At 37.9% G+C, this 19,204-nt stretch overlaps 1 protein-coding gene across 1 annotated transcript in view; it reads left to right on the plus strand.

Moving 5' to 3' along the window:
• Positions 1-775: 775 nt before the first annotated feature.
• Mms22l (MMS22 like, DNA repair protein) overlaps positions 776-19,204 on the plus strand; it is a 104,441-nt gene continuing 86,012 nt past the window's right edge. Inside the window, exons 1-8 of the mRNA XM_021160342.2 lie at positions 776-1,346; positions 2,104-2,229; positions 3,959-4,008; positions 6,617-6,704; positions 6,801-6,981; positions 9,173-9,263; positions 11,144-11,274; positions 12,210-12,323. Of these exons, the coding sequence (XP_021016001.1) occupies positions 1,189-1,346; positions 2,104-2,229; positions 3,959-4,008; positions 6,617-6,704; positions 6,801-6,981; positions 9,173-9,263; positions 11,144-11,274; positions 12,210-12,323 (939 nt within the window). The 5' untranslated portion in view covers positions 776-1,188. The remainder of the gene's footprint in view (positions 1,347-2,103; positions 2,230-3,958; positions 4,009-6,616; positions 6,705-6,800; positions 6,982-9,172; positions 9,264-11,143; positions 11,275-12,209; positions 12,324-19,204) is intronic.

Consider the following 19,204-nt stretch of genomic DNA (forward strand, 5'->3'; position numbering starts at 1 on the left):
AAAAAGCATCAGGTCTCAGAGTACCTCAACTGAGCTGCACAAATACATCTACTACAGTAGCCCTACACTGCAGTGGGATTTTTTTTTTTTTTTTTTGCTTCATCCCACATGTCATTTGAAAATATGTTGTATTTTATGTAACATCTAAGAGTTAGGGTAGGTTCCCTATGAACTGGATGCCCGCAAGTCAAGCCATATAATTAAATGCAGCAGGCATTTGAATCCCCATGCCCCCCACCCCCATCTCAAGACAGTAATATTCGAGTCAACTTTAAAGAACACTTTAATAAGGAAAATGGATGGGAAAATATTTTTACAAAATTGTAACTCTTGTCCAGAGTTACAATGTATTGCAAAGGGAGCAAAAGTTGTTATGTCTGAGGAAAAAAAAGCCATCTGACTTAGTCAATGTGTCCCTTGTGTTCTGGGTCACTGCTGCCGAGCAGAAGGCATCCAACACAGGAAAGCCGGGGTGGGCCCCAGGGCAGGAAGAGGGTGGCCGGGCTGCGGGAGGCCGAGGCAGGCGCGGGGCCTGAAGCTGACCCCCGCCGTTCGCAGACCCGACTCCCAGGCTTCTGCCAAGAGCTGGCCACCTCGCAAACTCTCAACAGTACGGAGAACCGTGAAGAGCGAATCCCTGGACTTGTCCGGACCGACGGGCTCTCGCGAGATCTCGGGCCGCGCCAGTGAGGACTCGCGAGAGGGCGGCGCCAGAGGCGGGGCACGCCGTGGCGGGAATTTCGCCTGCTTCCGGTTTCCTCTGGTCGGCGCCGCGTTCCGCGTTCTAGGCTTGCGGGGGTCTGCGGTTTTTCCGCGCGCTCGCCCGCCCGGAACGCCGCGCTGGGACGGAGGGAGACAGAGGGAGGCGGCAGGGCTGCGTGCTCCATCCCGGGCCGTGCGGGGAAATCAGCCTGAGGAGGTGCGCGAGGGCCTCAGAACCCACGGCAGCCCGGAGGGAGCGAGGGCGGCGTTGGAAGTCTTGGCGGCTCCGGCGCCTGCGGGACGCCCGGAAGATTCTGGACCTGTTGCCTTCAGCTTCTCTGCTTTCACGTTGGTTTCCCCGGGTGCTGAGGGCACATTTTGGATCTCCGAGGTAGCTCCTTACTTTCAGCCTTTTGCAGCTTGTCTTCCGAGCCTTAACGGTAACTCCCCGGAACCGCGGTGGCATTGCAGAGCAGGATGTAAATAATGGATGGCTGTTCAGCAGCGTCGACCTTCTTGACTGACAGCTTAGAGCTGGAGCTGGGGACAGAGTGGTGCAAACCCCCCTGCTTTTCTTGCGCTTTTGACAACAGAGAAGGAAAATTCTCTGGAGAGTCCTACCTTGCCAGTGGCGCCCTTAAGCGGTAGGTAAAACAAACAAACAAAAAAACCCCCAAAAAACCGAATTGAAGGTCCCCACTCCCAGCAATGTTGATTATCACTAAGGTCTAAACGTAGGTGCTCAGCAAGCCTCGTTTTACATACGTTTAGTATATAGAAGAACTTTCTGGATAATTGATAATCTCTTAGGAGTGGGTAGCTGGATATTTACTTAGACTGGTTTCAGAGCAGCCTAGTCTTTTAGAACTTGTATTTCCTTTTAAGGGCAATAGTTATCTATAAGTTTTCAGTAGTTTATAAGTAGAACCTGACAGTTTTTGTTGCACGGGTTCTTTCCATCCCAAAGCATCGGCATACAGAATTCATAGACACATTAGTCGAATGAATATAACAATAAAATTGCTGTTCTTGAATTATTTAGGTAATGCCCTTTGAGGAAAGTTCATTAAAGAAAACCATTTTTTGTTGATTGTATGATTATACCTTGTTAATAACCTTAAACCACATTAGGTATCTATATGATGTCATTCTTCCTAATTCGGAATATTTGGTGTTGTGAAAACCCATTTTCTTGTCCAAAGATAAAATACTGTGACCTCAGACCACTTTGTATATTGCTTAGACTCCATTTAGATTTTCCTTTTGGACACAATGTAAGGTGTCAAGTAACCCCTTGCCCCGCCCCGCCCCCCACCCCCCTAAACACACACACACATATGCGTGTCATCATGGCATGTATAGTCTGGATTCAAATGATTTAAGTCATTGTTTTCATTACAGGTTAATTTTAAATCTTGATCCATTACCAACTAATTTTGAAGAGGATACAGTAGAACTATTTGGCTTCCAATGGGTTACAGAAACAGCGCTAGTCTATTCCTGTAGAGAGCTCTTTCATTTATTCAGGTATGTATGTGTCTATTTTTAACTCTAATGCTGTCTAGTTTTATATTGCTGCTTTTTCCACTACTGATTACAAAAGCAGGGAAATTGCTCATTTTGTTGCTTTGTTGGTGGTCTTACCAGGAAACACTCAAGCAGTTATGACTGATAAATAATGGTTTTAAGGAGTTGTTTATATTGCTTATATTGATAAACAAAATCCTTATCAATATATATGTGAGTGTGGGCACACATATGTAATTCTAGAGATCAAATCTAGGCTATTGTAAATGATAGGCAAGCATCGTACTACTGAGCACTGAATACCTGCACTGTGTATAATGTACATATTCTCCATATAACATATTGTATATGCGTTGTTTTTGTTTCTAAGACAGGGTCTCAGCTCTAGCCAATGTGTAGCCTAGGTCAATGACCTAAAACTTACACAGCCATCCTTTCTTAGTCTGTGATGCTGGAATTACAAGCATGAACCATCATAGATAAAGATTTGAACTACATTCCATGAACCCTCATAAAGAGATGTCAGTGTATCTTTGATGTAGTATATGCTGTCAATGTTTTTTTCTTTGTAGGTCAACACAATCATGTTTGAATGTTTTGAGTATCTGTATGTATTGTATACTACATGCATGTGTGGTGCCCTGGAGGTCAGAAGAGGGCATGGAATTAGAATTATGGATGGTTGTGGGCTACTACCATACATGCTGGGGACCAAATGCAAGTCCTCTGCGAGAGCAAAAAGTGCTCTTAACTGCTGAGCCATCTCTCCAGCCTTGTGTTATTTATTGAGAGAACAAACTGAGCAATTTTTCTGTAATTCTAAACATTGTAGTTGTAGTGAAATGGGTCTTTAAGAAAGTTTCAAGGCAAGTAGGAATGATGAAATGGGATTACCATCAGGAATTAAAACGAGGCATCCTAATATATATATATATATATATATATATATATATAAATTTATGTATCTGTTTTAGTTTGCTTTTTGTCACTGTGATTAAAGACCATGACAAAATGCAACTTGTGGAGAAAAGGGTTTATTTGGCTTACTGGTTTCACTTCATCATCAGGAGAAGCCAAAGTGGAGCCTAGATGTAGAAACTGAAGCATAGACCACGAAGGAATGCCACCTTCTGACTTGTTCCCCATTGTTTGCTCAGCCTGATATATTATCTAGGACCAACTGCCCAGGGGTGACACCATCCCCAGTAAGCTGGGCTTCCCATATCATATACAATCATGAATCAAGAAAAGGTCCTTAAACTTTGCTATAGGCAAGCTGATGGAGGCGCTTTCTCAAGTTAGGGTCTTCTCTACAGGTAACTATTTTGTATCAAGGTAACTAGGTATTAATAAGGACAGTAATCCTTTTCATTTTCTGAACCACTATATAAGCTGTATGATACAATTTAACATAAAACTTAACCCTAGAATGTTTTATATATCTTAAGTTTACTGAAGATAGAAATATCTCATTGATATTGAAGCCTGATTTTCAAATAGTTTCTGAGATCTATCTTTTATAGATACTTTGTAAGTTTAGACATAATTGTATTTTTATGTATTGTGTATTTTAAAATTTACTATGTCTGAAGCTGACTTTTAATAAACATTACAAAGTGAATTATAACAAAGATGAATTGTTCCAGGAGTGCTAGAAACACAGGTCATATAATTGCTATGTGCTTTATACATTATGCTAAAGTTTACTCTCTCACATTTTTAAAATCAGGCAACAGATATTTAACTTGGAGTCCTTGGTACAAGTCAGCTGTGATTTTGGTAAGTGTAATATATATTATTTCTTTGGAGGTGAGGAGTTGGTTGGCGAACATATGCACAAGATAAAGGAGTTAACAGACCTCTTAGGACTCTTGATCTTCTTTTCCTGGTTTCTAATTCTGTTTCCTTTTGACATTTAATGGATTGCTGATTTAGAGGAGTAGTGCAAGTGCCTTGTGAAGGAACTTGAACAGCACTGTTTTTATTGTAGGCCAGCTGCTTCTCCTTGTAAGAATTTTAGTGCAATGTAGTATTTGGAGTCCTGACTTTGTAGTCAGCCTAGGTTTTAAACTCAGCTAATAATGTGTTTCATACGTAACAGTTCCTATTTTATTGATTAGTTTTTGTACAGTTTAAATGCCATGATGCATGCTTAGTGTTTATCTGTGTCTATCATAATGACTAATAAATAGAGATCGGCTGGAATATGTTTTTAGTCAAATAGGTTTATTAATTTATCAAAACATTGAGTAAATACACATGCACTTGCTGATTTGTGTAAGATGTAATAGCTATGGGGCTTTATTCTGGATTGGATATTGTTAAAGAGCGAAGGCAGTTAGATGAGCCAGCCACAGAAAGGAAGGAAGGAAGGCTGGTAGGGTTTTCAGTAATTAAACTGGGCTTCATAGCATGAAGACAAAGATGTTGCCTGTGGTCTATGATTGCATAGCATCTTATTTCTGTGTTCAGACATGACTATAAAGGGTTGACAATAACCACAGAGTAGTCCTATCTTATTTTATATTTAATGAAAATTGTTTATTTTCTGGCATCATAGTTCTAGCTGTTATCACCTGCTAGTTGTTTGTCTTGTTTTCATTTGGTGTTAGGAGTAAATACAGATTTTCATTGTTTTATTTTATTTCTAGTGGGACTATTTCATGCCAGAATGCAAAGTACTTACTGCCTGGTGCAGAGAGTTCTTGTTCTATCCCTTAAGTTCTTAGGTTTACTTTCAGTTGAGGCAGAGTTGACCCAAATATATGGGGTATGTGTTTAATCACTATTATATATAGCCTTGGTGACTGGTGACTTGTCCATCACTTTTTTTTTTTTTTTTTTTTTTTTAATGGTGTTTTGAGACAGGGTTTCTCTGTGTAGCCCTGGCTGACCTGGAACTCACCCTTTAAACCAGGCTGACCTCGAACTCAGAAATCTGCCTGCCTCTGCCTCCCAAGCGCTGGGATTAAAGGTGTGCGCCACCACCACCCGGCCCATCACTTTTTTTATTGATCTGTTTTTATTGCTTGATTTTCTTTTGGTTCTGTGATACATTTTTCTGTTTATTTGAATATCTACTAATGTTACATAATGATATATGCTATGGATTTATTTCAACTTTCACCTCGCTAGTTGTTTTTTAGTTCTGACTTGCTATTTAATATTTTTATTCTATTACATCTTTCTGGAGTTTGTTTTCAATTTTGTGAGGGCTTCTACAAGCAGCCTAGGAAGAATCCTGGCAAACTTTTCTGATGTGTGGGAATTTATGTTTTTCAATTCTGCTAATTAAGAACTTGAACTGTCCTAACTGGTGTGCAGTTTTATAGAGTTGTTTCTAATGTTCTTTAGTCTAAGGCAGTGTGATCCTGCTTTTGGGATCCTTTTTTTCTAACTTTGATTAGTTGTTTTGCATATAGTAGCAATGTATATAATTCTTGGTGATGTGAATGATAAAAAATTGGGCAAAAAGAGTGTCAGGGATAGCCAGTCGTGGTGGTACATGCCTTTAATCCCAGCACTCGGGAGGCAGAGGCAGGCGGATTCTGAGTTCGAGGCCAACCTGGTCTACAAAGTGAGTTCCAGGACAGCCAGGGCTATACAGAAAAACCAAAAAAAAAAAAAAAAAAAAAAAGTGCCAGGGATGAGTTTAGGAGAATTATTGAAAGGTTATTTCATATAAAATAATTATAAGGAGTTTTGATTTCAGTATAAGTATAGTTGGTGGCCTTTTTATTCATTTTGACTTGAGAGCAACAAGAATTACTTCACAGGGCGAGAGAAATAGTCCTTACGCAGGTACTACTCTTGTGGAAGAGTATATGTCTCTACTGTACACCAATTTTGGGCAGCTCACAACCACCTGTCACTCCAGCATTAGGGGCCTCTGATGCTCTCCCAGGGTATACGCATGTACCCACACACAGTCATACAATTAAATTAAAAATGGTATCTTAAAGCCTGGCAGTAGTGGCACACGCCTTTAGTCCCAACACTTGGGAGGCAGAGGCAGGCAGATTGCTGAGTTCAAGGGCAGCCTGATCTACAGAGTGAGTTCCAGGACAGCCAGGGCTACACAGAGAAACCCTGTCTCGAAAAACAAACAAACAACAAAACAAAACATAAAAAATGGTATCTTAAAGAATTCATATTTTAAGCAAATTTTGCAAACAGATTTTAGCAAGGTGAAACAAAATCCTACCATGGGTTCTATTGTGGTATGAGACTAGAGAAGGTAGGCATTTCAAGGTATATTTGTTTTAAGCTTAGTAAAAACTTTGTTTTAACTTATCAGGTAGATTTTTAAGTTAAGCCTTTAAGAAATTTTGGCCATTGCTCTCTGACAGTATTTAAGCTCTCCTTGATAGTATCTGTTTCCTTTTAGGGAAAATAGCCACCTTGCACGCCAAAGCAGACAGTATTAGGCAACAATGTGTAGTGTTTCTTCACTACATTAAAGTTTTCATCTTCAGGTAGGATAACAGATGAGTATTTTTACCATTTCATTGATATCTGTGTGTATATTCGCACAGACTCTTGTGTATTTATTCTTTCTAATGACTTTTTAGGTGTGTGAAAGTACGAGAAGCAGAGAGCCCCAGTGTCCCTGTGCATCCCTATGAGGCTTTGGAAGGCCAGCTTCCCTCCATGTTGGTTGATGAGCTCCGTGGATTACTTCTGTACATTGGACACCTAGCTGAGCTTCCCAGTGTTCCTGTAGGAGCATTTGTAAATCAAAACCAGATTAAGGTTTGATTAGTTTATTGTTTAAATTAGCCAGCTTTCTTCTCCCCCAAGAAAAAGTATTATTCAAGAATAAGAAGAATTGGTACATGTGTGGCATGAAATGAAGCTCTGATCTGCTTATTAGTTATGTCTTTTTACTATATATATGTATGTGCCTTACCTCAGTCTCTCTAGTTACAAGAGATATGGGAAGAATTAAATGATTGGTGTGCCTTAAGTGTGTAAAACACTACCCTGTATCAATAGCTGTTCTCCATTCAACAGTGTAAATGCTTAGATTTTTCAAATAAAAATTAACATGTTTGAAATTTCTGTCATTCTCATTGATAAAGGTTTAGGCAAATGTCATTTATATGTTACAGTAAAATTTAAGAAAGAAAGTTTATTGCTCTTTAATTGTTTTTAAAGACAGTGTCTTATGAATCTGAGGTTGGCCTCAGGATGGCCTTGAACTTCTGATCCTTCTGCTTTTTCCTTCCCCTGTCCCCCAAGTGTTGAGCTTACGGAACAAGTTTATGAAATGCTGGAAATTCAGTCTTTCTCTGAGATTTTTGTGGACATTTTAATTTGGTAGACTTGAAGAACTAGTTTATTTGAGGTCTATAAGATATATATTAAATCAGGAGAACTTATTCTTAAAACATAAAATACCAAAATACTATTCTGCAATGAATTTTTTTTTTTTTTTTTTTTTTTTTTTTTTTTTTTTTTTTGTAGCCTTGGCTGTCCTGGAACTCACTTTGTAGACCAGAAATCCGCCTGCCTCTGCCTCCCAAGAGCTGGGATTAAAGATGTGCGCCACCACCGCCAGGCATGAAATAATTTTTTAAAAACATAAGATTTTTATATATAGCATATCATCTTACATATGGAGAGCATTTTAGCTAGTATTTCCGGCTGAGCATCCAAAATATTTGCATTAGAGATATTACTTATTAGATATTATATATTACAAATAGTTTCCTCTATTTCTTTGTTTTGTTTTTTTTTCCCCACCAATTAACCTGAATTTTCCAGATGATTGAGGGGTGTGTGTGTGTGTATGAGTGTGTCTGATGATATTTGTTGATTCTCTCTTTTATGACATGTTATTTATGCTGTTAAAAAGCACTTTAGTTTCTACATTCATAACTGCCATTCATTTCTTTTAAAAATATGTAGGAGGCAAGGTGCTAAAGAGATGCCTCAGAGGTTTAAGAGCTTGAGGTGCTCCTCCAGTAGACCTGGGTGTGAGTCCCAGCGACCACATGACGGCTCACAAGCATCTGTAACTCCAGTTCCAGGGACTCTGATGCCCCTTTTGGTCTCCAGGGTCACTAAGCATGCACATGGAGCATATGAATACATGCAAGCAAAACACTTGTCTACACTATAATTTAAAAAATTATGTAGGGAAATAGGAAATCTGCTAGTTTCTGTAAATGGACGTGAACACTACTAATGGGTTACATTTCCCTCATTGATTTGAGATGTCATGTTTATTTATCTCTTCCCTGTTCTGCTTGTTTTCTCTCCCCGGTCCACTATGGTATTGGTCTAGCATTTTAGTTTGTTTGTAATGACAAGGAAGAATTTTTGTCATTTTTTTTTTCTATGTTTTTCAGTGAAGCTTGTTAATGTAACTTTTTACAGTAATTGACAGGTGGTAACCCAGTGCACCTAAGAACTAAAAATTCAGAGTTTTGATTTCAATAGACTTGTTTGAATGCTTAATCATGGATTGAGAGATTAAATTCTTTAACTTTGTGAAGATGACCTTATGGGTTGGTTTGATAATCTGAAGTTCACTTTTTAAATCTCTTATTATTCCTATGCACTCACTATATATATATGTATGTATGTATGTGTATCACTTTAATATGCACTTTTCTTAGATAAGTTCTAAAGCGAAAACTATATCTTAAAGATTTCTTTGCAGCCCTGTGGCTAAGTAGAATCAGCAGTTGGTTGGAAGGAGTCTGTTCTGTCCAGGCTTTTCAGCCATCTCAAGTGTGTGCCTGTATCAAACCAGAAAGAAAAAAAATGTATCCTTTTAAGGATCTCCAGTGAAAGAATTCTCTAGTCAAAGACAAGTTTTTTCCTGAAATTTTGAATAGTTAACTTGGTTGTTTATCTGTGTGCATGGAGTTCTGTGTTGTGTAAAATACCTAGTGAAGTATGAGTTTTAATTCACACTTTATAATGTCATTTACAGCTCTTCCCTCCATCATGGCATTTATTTCATCTCTATTTAGACACCCACTGGCTGGTGTTGGAAATACTGCATATGCTGGGAGAAAAATTGAGTGAGTTTATGAATTTCTGTCTTAATTCTTTTTAAAAATCCTAAGGATTGATTGATTGGTTGATTCTTTTTTAAAAATCTTAAGATTGAACTATTAATTGGTTGATTGATTGATTCATAATTCTATAATGGAATTCATCAGTTGAGTATGCTGGCATATGGTGGTCTATAATCCCAGCTCATAGGAAGCTGAGATAGGAGGATCATGAGGCCACCCTGGATTATATGCTGAATTCTGGGTCAGCCTGAACTATGTAGTAAGACCCCGTTCAAAAGAAAATAAACAATTCTATTGCATTATAAGTATTTAGTGATGTTTAAAAAAAAGTAGATAAGAAGTGTTTGTTTATGCCTCTCTTTCACCCAAGGTGTCCATGTATCATTTAGCAGATTGGGGGTGCGTGCATGTGTGTGTGTGCTGAGACAAGGTCTTTGGGGGTTGGTGGGTTTTTTCTGTGTAGTTCTGGCTATCCTGGGACTCCCTGGGTAGATCAGACTTGCCTCAAACTCACAGATATTTGCCTCCCAACTGCTACATTTAAAGGTATGTAGCACAGCTGTCTGGCTGAGACAAAGTCTCTTACTGACTTAACCAGGATATGTCATTTTTGGCTAAACTGATTGACCAACAAGCCCCCAGAGTCTTCCTTCCCTACCATTGGATTATAGGTCCATGTTGGCCTTTGCTTGGGTGTTGGGGATCAGAACTAGGGTTTTTGTAGTGATGTAGCAGAATTTTAACCACTAAGATACTTCCCCAGCTCCCATTTAGCAGCTTTTCAGAGATCTATTTGTGAAAGTACCTGTGGTTCAGGTTTTCTAAGGTTTTCTTCAGATCGACTACACTTATTTAGCCATGTCTGTCTTTTAACAATAGTTTTTGGTTATTTTTAAATATTGTAAATAATATTTCCCAGAAAACACTCGTATATACAGCTCTAATCTGTATACATGTTCGATAATGTATTTTCTTAGACATAGAACGGAGCATTGAAGTTTTGACATTAATTATAGACTATGGATTATTTTCTTATATCTTTCAGATTCTTGCCAGTAATGGATTTATGTTGCTAATACATGGAAAGAGATACCAAATGGGTTTTTTTTTTTTTTTTTGGCTTTTTGGTTATCAATTAATATCAACATCTTTATATAATTTTAATTTTCTGTTGTTTGCCTTGTCTTTTATTTTTGCAAATTTTCTTACTTTCTTTTAGAAGCTTGTATATATGGATAATAATCTTATATTTCAGATGCTGTGATATATTTTGTTCATTTGGTCTTTTTTAACTTGAGAAAAGAGTTTCACTTAACTATTTATTTACCCCTGGCTGACCTCAATATGTAGACCAGGCTGTCCTGGAGCTCAAAAGATCCACCTGCCTCTGGAGTGCTGAGATTAAAGACATGTGCTACCATACCCAGCAACTGCTGTGTTTCTGTTGTTGTTGTTTTGTTTTGATTTTGTTTTTTAAATTTTGCTGTTGGCATTTTAGTTTCCAAAGACAAGTGGTAACCATACCAGCATCAGTTAAAAAAAACAAAACAAAACAAAACTACAGTTTTAGCTTCTTTGTTCTTAGAGTTTTAGATGAGTACTTTTTTTGTCTTTTTCTTTTATTTTAAAGTGACAGCAATAATACTTTTCAAATATGGTCTCATTAATATAAAAGAAGTTAATTAAACTGAATATAGAACTGGAAAATTTTTTTTTAGGTAATACGTGGACCCAAAATTGGTTATTCTCAAATTTAATTTACTTTAAAAAAAATCCTAAAATTGTATTTTACTTTAGAAGAATCTGAAGAAGTAAAATAATTTTTTTTCTTGTGAGAGTTAATACAACCTGAGGTTTTAAAATAGAATTTATTTTATTTGCAGAACAAGTTGTTTATGGTCGTCAGTTTATTGGTCAGGCAGGTGACAATTTAACCAATGTCAGCCTCTTTGAAGAACATTGTGAACATCTTTTCTGTGACTTAATATGCCTGTCACTCAACAGATTTGACAAGGTAATGCTTTAAGAGTTATTAATGTGTTAATGACAATAATCCTTAATACATGTGGTTTAATACATAAGAATTTAAAATATGTTTGTTAATGTTTCTCTTGTTTTGTATTTGGTTACTAATATCTGGGAGCTAGATGTGGCAAGAATTTTGATATAAATATCCCAGTAGGCTGGAATTCATCTTACATGTTAATTTTTAAAGTGGTTCATTAAAATAGTAAGTACACATTAATGAGTATTACATATTAATAATGCGTTTTGGTAAGTATATACACTACATAATGCTCAAATCAGGTTAAATAGTTGAAAAATGTTTATCATTGTGGTAAAAACATTCAGACTGCTTTGTTTTAGCTTTTCAAAATACCTTTAAAAATATATAGTATGTAACTATCTATTCTCGCTGTATATACATCAGTGTCCTGGAACTGTTATCCCTGCCTAGTTGTAGGTTAAAACATGTTTACTTTGTTGTATATTAAATGTGAGTTTATTTTTAAATTTCTATCAGGTGTGTGTAAGTGTGTGTGTGTGTGTGTGTGTTAGTATGTGTATGTTAGTGTGTTAGATGAAACAGATACAATTAAGTAAACTGAGTGAGGTTCATTCCACCTTATACTCAAAACAGGTGTTGAATAATAATGTTAGGCTAGAAGGTACTTGCACCAATGTCCTTTCTACTTTCTTTATCTGCTATTACACTCCTGGGCCTATTTTAGTAGTTGTGACAGCTTATGTCTAACAGAATCTTAAAGCGTACTGATTGGCCGATGCTTAGGAAGTTTTCTTTTTTGTTTCTTTAGCTGAAAATGTGGTTGTAAAGGCAATATTTTTAAAAAGTTAGTGAAATGATACTTTTCTTAAATTGAGGAAATATTTTAACTCTTTATAGCAGTCATCTCTGTGGCATGTGAATAGCTCTGCTTCTTTTTGTAGGTTGTGCCTTCAGAAGCACTACTGATTAGTCACTACCCATGCTCCTGTGTTAAAGAATTATGGGCTCTACTTATTCATCTTTTAGACCACAGAAGTAAATGGTCTGTCGCAGAGGTAAGTTGGAAAATTGCTATTTACTTGTTGTGACTAGTTTATATGTTGAATTCCATATGTAGGAGAATGGCTGCCCACAGCATAGAATATTCTGCTGTCTTAGCCTGTATCTTCCAGAGAGTGGGCATCAGTGGAATAAATAAGGACGTTATAAGAGATTGACTAACATAGTTATAGAAGCTGGTCCTGGGATGTATGTGACAAACTGGTGACCCAGGAGAACTGTCTATATAAGTTTCAGTCTGTCCTAAAAGCCTGAGAGCCAGCAGATCTATTCTCATTCCACATTTGAAGGGAGGGGGAAAAAAATCACTACACCAACTTAAAGAAGTCTTTCTTGATCTGCATAGCAGCTTTTTAATTTCAGTAACATGCCTGGTTAAGTGGAGGGATTCGCACACATTAAGGAGGGCAATCCACTTTACTGAGTCTACTAATTTAAATGTTAACTTCAGAAAATGTAAAAGTATATATCCAGTATAACATTTAATCTGCTATCTGGGGATTTGTGCCTGATTAAGTTGACACAACAAATATTTTGTATTATTTATGTGTGTGTGTGTGTGTGTGTGTGTGTACAGATAGTAGAATGAGGAAGAATCCTGAAGTAATGATTTCCCTAATATATTGTGAAATGAAATGAGCAGAATGTAAAAGATGGTAGTAAATCATCTTTTATGTAAGAAACCAGAGAAAAGGGTGTGTGAGCACATGTACTGCTGTACTCAAAGAAATACTGGAATGGCAAGAAGCCATGCGCCTTGGTGAATTAAAACCATAAATTGCTGGGTGCTAATGTAGAAGTTTATCAGCAGTGGGGCAGCAATAGCCAGAGATAGATCTGCTCTATCTATCTCTGCCTAGTGGCTCGCTCTGCACTAGGGAGCCTGAGGAGTTATTTTCAGAGAGCTCTTTGAAAGTGAAGCTGAAATTCCAGACCTCACCTCAGAAAAGCATTTCAAGATGAGTCAGTATGAAGCAGAGTTAGAGGTTTTTCTGTTGTTTGTTTTGTTTTAAGATTATAATTATATTACTTCTTAACGCCAGGCCTTCTTAACTACCCCCTAACTGTGCCCCCCCCCCCATTCAGATTCACAGCTTCTTTTTCTTTAGTGTTGTTTCATATTTGTGTGTGTTGGTACTTTTCTCTGGGGAAGTTTTTTTTCCCACTATTACCGTTCCTTAGTTGCCCGTAGTTCTTTTTGTTGGGTTGAATCCTCTTGAACTTTCCTCCTTCCACATTAGTATGTCTCTTGCTGTCATCTACCATGTTGATGACAATGCATGGGTGTAGCTTCTCTGACACAGCAAAATTCCTGTTTCTCTCACTCTTGACAATCTTCATCACCACCATCCCCTTCTGAAAAGATCCCTGATCTTTAGGCGCATTCATTTGTTGTAGATGTTATCAGATTGGACTGGGCTCCATCACTTTGCATTTTTTCAGTAGTGTTTTTCTGGCAATAGTCTACATTTGTTGGAATGATAAGTTTCTTCAGCAGGAGTGAGAAATAGATGTATCTGTCGGTATAAGAACAGTTTTAGAATGTAGTTAAGTATTAACTATGGGGAAACTGTAGTTTTGTCTTTGATTTTTGACTACACTAGCCCAGAGAAGTTGGGTTTCCAGTACCAGGTGTCACTTCCTTCTGAGTGGGTCTTAAGTCCAATTTGAGAGCGTTGGTTACTGCCAGCATCAGTACTACACCCTTTGGTTATCATCCCTGTTGGTTGTTGTAGTACGTAGTTGCCATTGCTAGTAGAACTGTTGGTTGCTTCCTTGTGTTGGAAACTAGCATGGAACCTTCAGGTACCATGGAAGCTAGTCCTTAGGGAGGAGGCTTCCGGGTTAGATTGACCTGGGGTCTTTTGGACCCTGTGCCTCAAGTGTGTCGTGTCTTCAGTTTTAAAGGTGTATCTTTGGTGGGGAAGCAACCAAAAGAGGGCTTCTCATGTCTGTCATTGAGTTTTTTGTTTTGTTTTGTTTGGTTAGATATTGTTAGTCAAGATTCTCTAGAGATACAGAATTCATAAAATGAGTCTCATATAAGAGTGGGGTTGATTAGAGTGGCTTACAGGTTATAGTTAAGCTGTGACAACAATTGCTGTCACCTGATATGTCCATGAATCCAGTAGTGTTCAGCCCAAGAGTCTGGATGCCTGTCTCAGCTGGTTTTCAGTATATTCCAGAGCTCTTAATACAAGTGAAGGAAGAAACTTGCCAGCGAGAATGAGGGCAAGCAGGCAACGAACAAGAGCTTCTATTTTTCTCATGTTTATAGAGGTGCTGCCAGAAGGTTGGCCCATGTGTAATGTAGATCCTACCCTTTCAAATGCTTCACTTAAGAAAAATCCCTCACGGCTGGGCATGGTGGCTCACGCCTTTAATCCCAGCACTTGGGAGGCAGAGGCAGGCGGATTTCTGAGTTCGAGGCCAGCCTGGTCTACAAAGTTGAGTTCCAGGACAGCCAGAGCTATACAGAGAAACCTTGTCTCGGAAAAAAAAAAAAAATCCCTCACAGGTTTACCCAGATGCTTAGGTTTTAGTTAATTCTAGATGTTGACAACTGAGAATAGACATCACATGTCTACCCTTGTGATTTTGACATATAATCATATCTCCTTATGTTATGTTTAATTTCCAAATGAAAACAATAACAAGGTCATAATTATGTCTAATATGATATAACTAGCGATATACAACCACAAACACATTACATGTTTTAGAATAGGTGACAGTGTTCCTTGAGGGACATTTAGTATATTAAAACTTGAAATTGATAACCAGTGATGTTCTCTCAATTAATGTTACATTACATGGTAAAGACATCAGGAAATAAAATACAAATACCTGTGCAAACACATTCTTAACAAAATATTGTAGCATGGACTTTGGCTACATAGCTTTATGTTCTTAGTGGGTTGCGCTTCCAGCCACCTGCCCCACCCGCCACTCTTTGGATGCAAGAATGAAAGACACACACACATTAGCTTATTTGTGAAATGCCTTCGCTTCTCAAAGGCTGGGCAGTTCTAATCCTCCCACGGCTAGCATACTTTTTCCCTTTGGTACTCTGGGCAGCCCTTTGGGGAGCCGCTTTTCCTTTCCAACTACATTTTGGATGATCTTTCCTCTTCAGCTCTAAATCTGATCCCTCCTCCCCCCTCTCACCACCCCTAGTCATGGCAATTCTTCTCTCTCCTCCCCTGCATCCTCACTTGCGAAGATCTAAGAGTCCTGTTCCCTTTTTCCAGCCTTGGCTGTTGTCATCTTTATTGATTGATCAAAAAACCAATTGGGGACAAGGTCCTTCAGTGTTTGGACTTGAAGATTTCCCATTAAATCTGTAGACCAGGATAGTCTAGAACTCACAGAGATCACAGAGACCTGCCTCTGTCTCCCGTGTTCAGGGATTTAAGGCATGGGCTACCACCATCCGACTGTTTTTTTACTTTTTTTTTTTTTTAAATGCCTTAATTCTTTGAAGTTTATTATTTTAGATATTACGTCTTGGGATTTATCAAGGATATGAAGATCATTGGCAAATGTTTTTACAGGACTCTTGGATCTGGAGCAGAGACTGACTTTTCTAAGAAAAAAATGTTTTTTTCCTGAAAGATCTGAGATGTGGACTTGTTTTGTTTTGTTTTGTTTTTTGTTATTTCTGTATCTGATATGAACAGAGAAGGGTAGGTAGAAGAAAGGATATGTGGGTCATGTTAAGTCTAGAGGTTGACTATGGCTTAGGGGAATAGTGTCAAACAGATATAGACTAGGCTGGTTTGCAAGATCCAGATGTGGTCTAGGCCTGAATTTGGGTTTAAATCTGAGCATTTTGAGGAACAGGAGGAAGGTAGGATCATGTGAACTGACCGGGCTAGACATGGAGAAGGGTGTGTTGGATCTGTCTGAGTGGGTAGATTGAAATGTGCCGTGGAAGGGGCCTGGGAGTGGTGTGGGGAAGTGTAGTCAAGGTAGATCTTGGTGGAAGGAGGCTTCAGGGTTGCTTATGGTACAGGCAGCGTGGCTAGATTAGGTTTGAGCACTGGAAAGGGACCCACGCTCTATCTGGGCATTGTGGAAGGGAAGGATGTTCAGGATAGAGTTAAGTGGTGTTTAGTAGTTTGTTCTGTTGTAAGCATAGGCATTAGGAAGAGACACTTAGCCAAAGTCTACAAGTCACCCAAGAGCATAAGTGTGATCTTCTCAAGAGCAAGTAACCCTTAAGTATCTTAATAGCTATGTATGTATGATTTTTTAGACTTTGATATTACATCTCAATGGGTTGTAAAAGCAGCTTAAATGAGCTAAGGGTAGTTCTAAATGTGCATCCTTAATTTAAATGAGTTGATACAGTAAGTAGTTCCAGATGTGCTTCTACGAGATTACTGCTTTTAGAGTAAAACTCAAAGACACAGGGCTGGAAGTGGAATTAAGAAGTATGTTGTTACAGTAAGTACAACCTCAAGTTTCTAATTGTTGCTACTTCATAACTGTAATTTTTCTACTGTTAAGAATTGTAATGTCAAATATCCATGTTTTCTGATGGCCTTAGGCGACCCCAGTCATTTGACTCTCCAGAGGGGTCACGACCAATAGGTTGAAAACACCAATTTACATAGTTTTGTGAAATTCCCAGAAAACTGCAGGTTTATGTATGGGGAAGTCCAAAGCTGTACTCAAACATAAAACTTATTAAACTTTGTTCTTTTCTATTTTACCTTTCTTAACTTGAAATACCTCTACCAAAAAAGAAATATTGTCTCTATATTGGAAATATTCATAGCAATGTTAACCATGTTGGAACTTTTAAAATATTTCTATTTATTCTTTGAGTATTTCATATAATATAAATTTGAGCATATTCTTTCCTCTTCCCAAATTCCTTCCAGATCCCTTCCCACCTTCCTACTCATCCAACTTCATGTTCTTTATCTTAAAAAAAAAAGGTACACACACACTACCACCACCACCACCACAAGAGATCAATTTGCATTTTTTTACTCCTCCAAGCATGGGGCCTGCTCTTGAGTGCAGTTGATATACAGTGGTATTCGGCATGGGACTTTGTGTTGATTTGCTCTCCTCCGTGCTGGAATTCTGTCAGGCATGGGCTTGCACAGGCCTTGTTAATGCCGTCAGTGTCTGTTGTGCTGATTGCTTGACTCTAAACTGGCAGCAATCCTCAACCACGAATGAAGGTCTTTTTTTTTCCCCCCCCCTCATGTTTCCTTACTTTTCCATGTCTTTCTCCCCTGCTTCAAAACAATTTTAGTGTGGCTTTTCATATATCTCTAATTTTAGAATAATGTTATTGTTTCCTATGCACAAAAGTAAATGTGTTTAGAAAGTGACTGAACAGAACATAGAATTGAAAACATATTTCAGATGAATAAAAACACGGTACAGAGGTTGAAAATAATAATCTAGATAATGTTAGACTATGCCAATTTGACCATGTACTTTTACTGCTAAACAAAAATTTATAAAGAACTATAAACAACAGGATTTCACTAGTTAACCCAGGCTACCTTGGACATTGTCCTCTAGCTGCCTTAGCATTCTGATTACAGGTGTGGACCACCATGCCAGGCTAACTATCAAATCGTTTTTAGGACATTTTTTTCCTTTCTTTTTTTTTCACATTGTTATTTGAGAATTGGCAATTTTAGACCTATTTATAGACTGAAACTGAGGGAATCTTAAATGTATTGTGGGTAATATGATTCAAGTTTGTCACATAATTGGAAAAGGGTAAGCTAGTGTAAGCCATGAAATGATAAATTAGAATAGAGCTAGATATGGATGTGTGTTTGTGTACATACATTTCCTATCTTTTTCACTAGAAGTATCCAATTCTAAGTAAAATGGCGCAGATTGCTGGTATATACAGATTGGTTCCAAAAACAACCACTTTCTAGTGAACACCAGCGAGACTTGGAAAAATAGGTGGTTTGAGACAGGTCCATGAAAGGTGAAACTGAGCCAGAAACATCTTATGCCAGATATTGTTTGCTCAAAGCATGATGGGACATGTCTGAAGAATACAACACAAATAAATATTGTCTATATATTAAACCTGGGATTTCTATAAGACATAGTTGAAAAGGGTTGTAATCTATACAGTACCTATGCTGTACAAGTAGGGAGAAGGGATTCTTTTCTGGTAAATAGAAGTCAGGAAAGCATCAGAAAAGCAGTTAGTGTAGTTGTTTTAAATAAGATTCTTCACTGGTTGCTTAGCATAATAAACAAAAGTGAGATGAAGATAAGTTACGTCCAATTTTGTATTGGTTTGGTTTCTGTTTGCTGAGACAAAAATAGCAACATGGGTGACTGTGACGGTCTCTAAATTGCCTTCCTTCTACCTAAGTCTCTGAAATAGTAAATATGTTGCCATTACTTTGGAGCTTAAAATAAAATAGGATATGTTAGTAGTTTTATAAATATCTCCACATAGTATTTATCACTTACCAAGAAGGAAATAATCATAGATCTAAACAATCTGGAAAATATCACCTTAGCCACATAGTCAAAGTTAACCAGTAGTAGGATAAACTGATACCATGTACCTCTCATAAGATGCAGTGAAAGAATAAGAATGTTTGTGTGGCTTTCTTGCTCCAAATGTGAGGTCATCATGAAGAGACACCAGTCATCAATTGCTTTAAAGCACCAATGTTATGCATAGTGAAACTTAAGAAACTGGTGTAAGAGAGCCTGAAGTGACATGCTAACTTCAGCCAGCTTAGGAGTGTTTTCATAATGGTACCAAGGGAGACTTTGAGTACGGGCTGTGTATAATATAAAAGAGAGAAACACCAGTAGGAAATAAGGAAGCATTTCTTGGAGTAGGAAAAGGAGAGGAGTCAAACACAAA

This window comes from Mus caroli, chromosome 4, assembly GCF_900094665.2.
Source record: "Mus caroli chromosome 4, CAROLI_EIJ_v1.1, whole genome shotgun sequence".
Classification (NCBI taxonomy): Eukaryota; Metazoa; Chordata; class Mammalia; order Rodentia; family Muridae; genus Mus; species Mus caroli.